The sequence below is a fragment of the Otolemur garnettii genome, unplaced genomic scaffold (assembly GCF_000181295.1).
Source record: "Otolemur garnettii isolate 467f Iridium unplaced genomic scaffold, OtoGar3 scaffold00001, whole genome shotgun sequence".
Taxonomy (NCBI): Eukaryota; Metazoa; Chordata; class Mammalia; order Primates; family Galagidae; genus Otolemur; species Otolemur garnettii.
The window spans coordinates 30561456-30565433 of record NW_003852396.1 but is presented as its reverse complement, the minus strand read 5'-3'; the positions used below and the strand labels follow the sequence as shown (position 1 = coordinate 30565433).

The 3978-nt window shown below is 43.5% G+C and overlaps 1 protein-coding gene across 1 annotated transcript in view; it reads left to right on the top strand.

Moving 5' to 3' along the window:
• Nucleotides 1–3978, top strand: part of NUP98 (nucleoporin 98) — a 143725-nt gene that overhangs the window by 71639 nt on the left and 68108 nt on the right. The window contains exon 13 of the mRNA XM_023514294.1: nucleotides 2905–3092. Within this exon, the coding sequence (XP_023370062.1) occupies nucleotides 2905–3092 (188 nt within the window). The remainder of the gene's footprint in view (nucleotides 1–2904; nucleotides 3093–3978) is intronic.

Sequence of the window (3978 nt, the reverse complement as noted above, 5' to 3'; positions counted from 1 at the left end):
TCATTGTTGTTTGGCGGGCCTGGGCTGGGGATTTGAACCCGCCACCTTAGGTGTATGTGGCTGGCGCCTTAGCCGCTTGAGCCACAGGTGCCGAGCCGGGGCTAAGGGTTTTCAACAGCCCAGAAGAAATAAGGGAGCTACTTTGTCACCCTTGGTAGAGTCATCCTGGTGTCAGAGCTCACAGCAACCTCCAATTCCTGAGCTTAGGCGGTTCTCCTGCCTCAGCTTCCTGAGTAGCTGGGACTTTAGGCATCCACCGCAACACCTGGCTATTTTTTTGTTGCAGTTTGGCTGGAGCTGTGTTTGAACCTGCCACCCTTGGTATATAGGGTCAGTGCCCTACCCACTGAGCCACAGGCACAGCCCTATATTTCCTATTTTATAGTTAGGAAACTAAGGCTCAGAGAGGCTGACATTCCTCAAATCATAATGCTCTTAAGTGGCAAAGTCAAAATTACCTCTCTCTCTCTTTCTTTTATCTTTTTTTTTTTTTGAGACTGAGTCTTACTTTGTAACCCTGGGTAGAGCGTTGTGGTGTCATAGCTCACAGCAACTTCAAACTCTTGGGCTCAACTGATCCCCTTGCCTCAGCCTTCTGAATAGCTGGGACTATGGTGCTTGGCATAACAACCAGCTAGTTGGCTTAGTGCTTGTGGCTCAAGCAGCCAAAGTGCAAGCCACAAGCCACAAGCCACATACACCTGAGCTGGTGGTTTCGAATCCAGCCCGGGCCGCCAAACAACAATGACGGCTGCAACCAAAAAATAGCCAGACATTGTGGCAGGCACCTGTAGTCTGAGCTACTTGGGAGGCGGAGGCAGGAGAATTGCTTGAGCCCAGGAGTTGGAAGTTGCTATGAGCTGTGATGCCACGGCACTCTATCCAGGGCAACAGCTTGAGGCTCTGTCTCAAAAACAAATAAAAAAACCCGGCTATGTTTTCTGGTTTTAGAATAGATGTGGGCTCGGTACAAGTAGCTCAGTGGGAAGAGGGCAATAAATTGTGATAGGCTAGATATGTTAGACGTTGTTATTTGAAGTGATCATATAATTTCAAATATACTATTTAGGAGCAAAATGTGGGGCAGCTGAGGATGCTTTAGAAACATGGTAGAGGTGCCATCTATAGAAATTTGAAATTTTAGTTTAGTTTCTTCACTAACTTGTAGTTTCTTTAAGGATCAGGAAAAGTATTTTTATTCCCAGTACATGGTGTTTAACTCGTGATACTTGTTAATATTTACTAAAAGATGGATTTTTAAAAAGCTAATTATCTGTTTGTTTTTTTCAGAGGAATTTGGATTGCATAAAAGTTGTTGGCTTGGCGCCTGTGGATCAAGTGGCTAAGGCACCAGTCACATACACCTAAGGTGGTGGGTTTGAATCCAGCCCGGGCCTGCCAAAAGAACAATGGCAGCAACCAAAAAGTAGCCGGACGTTGTGGCGGGCACCTGTGATCCCAGCTACTTGGGAGGCTAAGGCAGGAGACTCAACTTGAGCCCAGGAGTTGGAGGTTGCTATGAGCTGTGATGCCACAGCACTCTACCCAGGGGGATAGCTTGAGGCCCTGTTCCACCCCCCCCCCAAAAAAAAAGAAGTTGTTGAGTCTCACATTTACTTAAAGCATGAGCTTTTTTATTTAATTGAAAAATATTCTCTAGGTCTTAGGATTTTTGTGATACCATTTTTTTCTTACTGAGAACATAACATTTTCATTGTTTTACAAAGTAAAACTATTGCAAGCAGAATTCTCTTTCACAGAATGAAGAGAATGGATAAAGTATGTTAATAATTTACTTTGCTGGTACTTTCTAATTTATAAAATGCTTTTCAAATACAGTATCTCAACTGCATTTTAAAAGTTGTCAGACAAATCCATTGAAATGGGTGTTGGGAAGATGAGTAAAAATTACAGAGAATGATATTCCTGTAATTCACACACGTACATATATATATATATATGTGTGTATATATATATATATAACACACATACAGGATGAGTGTCCCAAATATGAAATCCAAAATGCTCCAAAATCTGAAATCTTGAGCAAAAGGAAATGCCTATTGGGGCATTTTGGATTTTTGCATTTGGAATGTTCATTTGGGGAGTATAATGGTATGTACAGTTTCAAAATCCAAAGTCTCAAATCTGAAACATTCCTTTCTTTTTTTTTTTTTTTTTCTTATTTTTTTTGAGACAGAACCTCAAGCTATCACCCTTGGTAGCACCATGGCGTCGTCATAGCTCACAGCATCCTCCAACTCTTGGGCTCAAGTGATCCTGTTGCCTCAGCTTTTCTATTTTAGTAGAGATGGGGTCTTGTTCTTGCTCAGGCTGGTCTGGAGCTTGTAACCTCAAGCAATTTACCCTCAGCCTCCCAAAATGCTAAGATTACAGGAATGAGCCACTGTGCCTGGCCCTGAAACATTTCTCATCTCATACATTTTTGGATAAGGGATACTCATCCTGTGCTAAATTGGGTGATAACACTTTTTTTTTTGAGACAGAGCCTCAAGCTCTTGCCCTGGGTAGAGAGCACTGTAGCATCACAGCTCACAGCAGCCTCTAACTCCTGGGCTCAAGCGATTCTCTTGCCTCAGCCTCCCGAGTAGGCGCCTGCCACAGCGCCTGGCTATTTTTTGGTTGTAGTTGTCATTGTTTGTCAGGCCTGCGTCAGATTCAAACCCACCAGCTCTGGTGTATGTGGCTGGCGCTTTAGCCACTTGAGCTACAGGCACCAAGCCAACACTTTTTTTTTTTTTTATTGAGAGCTGAGACTTCAAGAGGTAGCTAGGGAGTAAGCAGCAGAAATAAGGTTGAAATTCTGTTCTAATTTTTAAGGCCAGTGCTATACATTTAAGTTTAATCAGAAACTTTCCTTGATGATTTTCTTTTGTTTTCCAGAGATTGAAACCAACAAATCCAGCAGCCCAGAAGGCTCTTACTACACCTACTCATTATAAATTGACACCCCGCCCTGCCACTAGAGTGCGACCAAAGGCTTTACAGACAACAGGCACAGCCAAGTCACATCTCTTTGATGGATTGGACGATGATGAACCATCCCTAGCCAATGGAGCGTTCATGCCCAAGTGAGTTTATTTTTGTATTCATAAATACAAAATATTGATATAAAAAATAACGTGTTAATTATTTAAATGTATGACAATGTTGTACATTTTTTTGTTTTGTTTTGAGATAGACTCTCTCTTTGTTGCCCTCCGTAGATTGCTATGGCGTCACAGCTCACAGCAGCCTTCAGCTCTTGGGTTTATTTAGGTGATTCTCTTGCCTCAGCCTCCCGAGGGCACCCACCACAATGCCCAGCTATTATTTTGCTGCAGTTTGGCTGGGGCCAGGTTCAAACCCACCATGCTTGGTATGGTATATGGGGCTGGCACCCTCTACTCACTGAGCCATAGGCATTGTGGTCAGTGCCTGTAGTCCCAGCTACTCGGGAGGCTGAGGCAAGAGAATCACTTGTGCCCAAGAGTTTGAGGTTACTGTGAGCTGTGACACTATGGCACTCTACTGAGGGTGACAAAATGAGACTATCTAAAAAAAACAAAAAGAGGGTAGTTTGGTGCCCATAGCTCAGTGAGTGAGTAGGGTGCCAGCCACATACACTGAGGCTGATTGGTTTGATCCCCGCCCAGGTGTGCTAGACAGCAATGATGACTGTAACAACAACAATAAAAAACAGCCAGATGTTGGTTGTGGCAGGCATTTGTAGTCCCAGCTACTTGGGAGGTTGAGGCAAGAGAATCGGTTAAGCCCAAGAGTTTGAGGTTGCTGTGCGCTGTGATGCCACGGCACTCTACCAAGGGTGATAAAGTGAGATCTGTCTCTAAAAAAAAAAAGAGAAGGAAAGGAAGAAGGGGCAACCTGGGTAGCCGGTATTTTTATTTTATTTTATTTTATTATTTTTTTTTTTTTTTTGAGACAGAGCCTCAAGCTGTCCCCCTGGGTAGAGTGCCT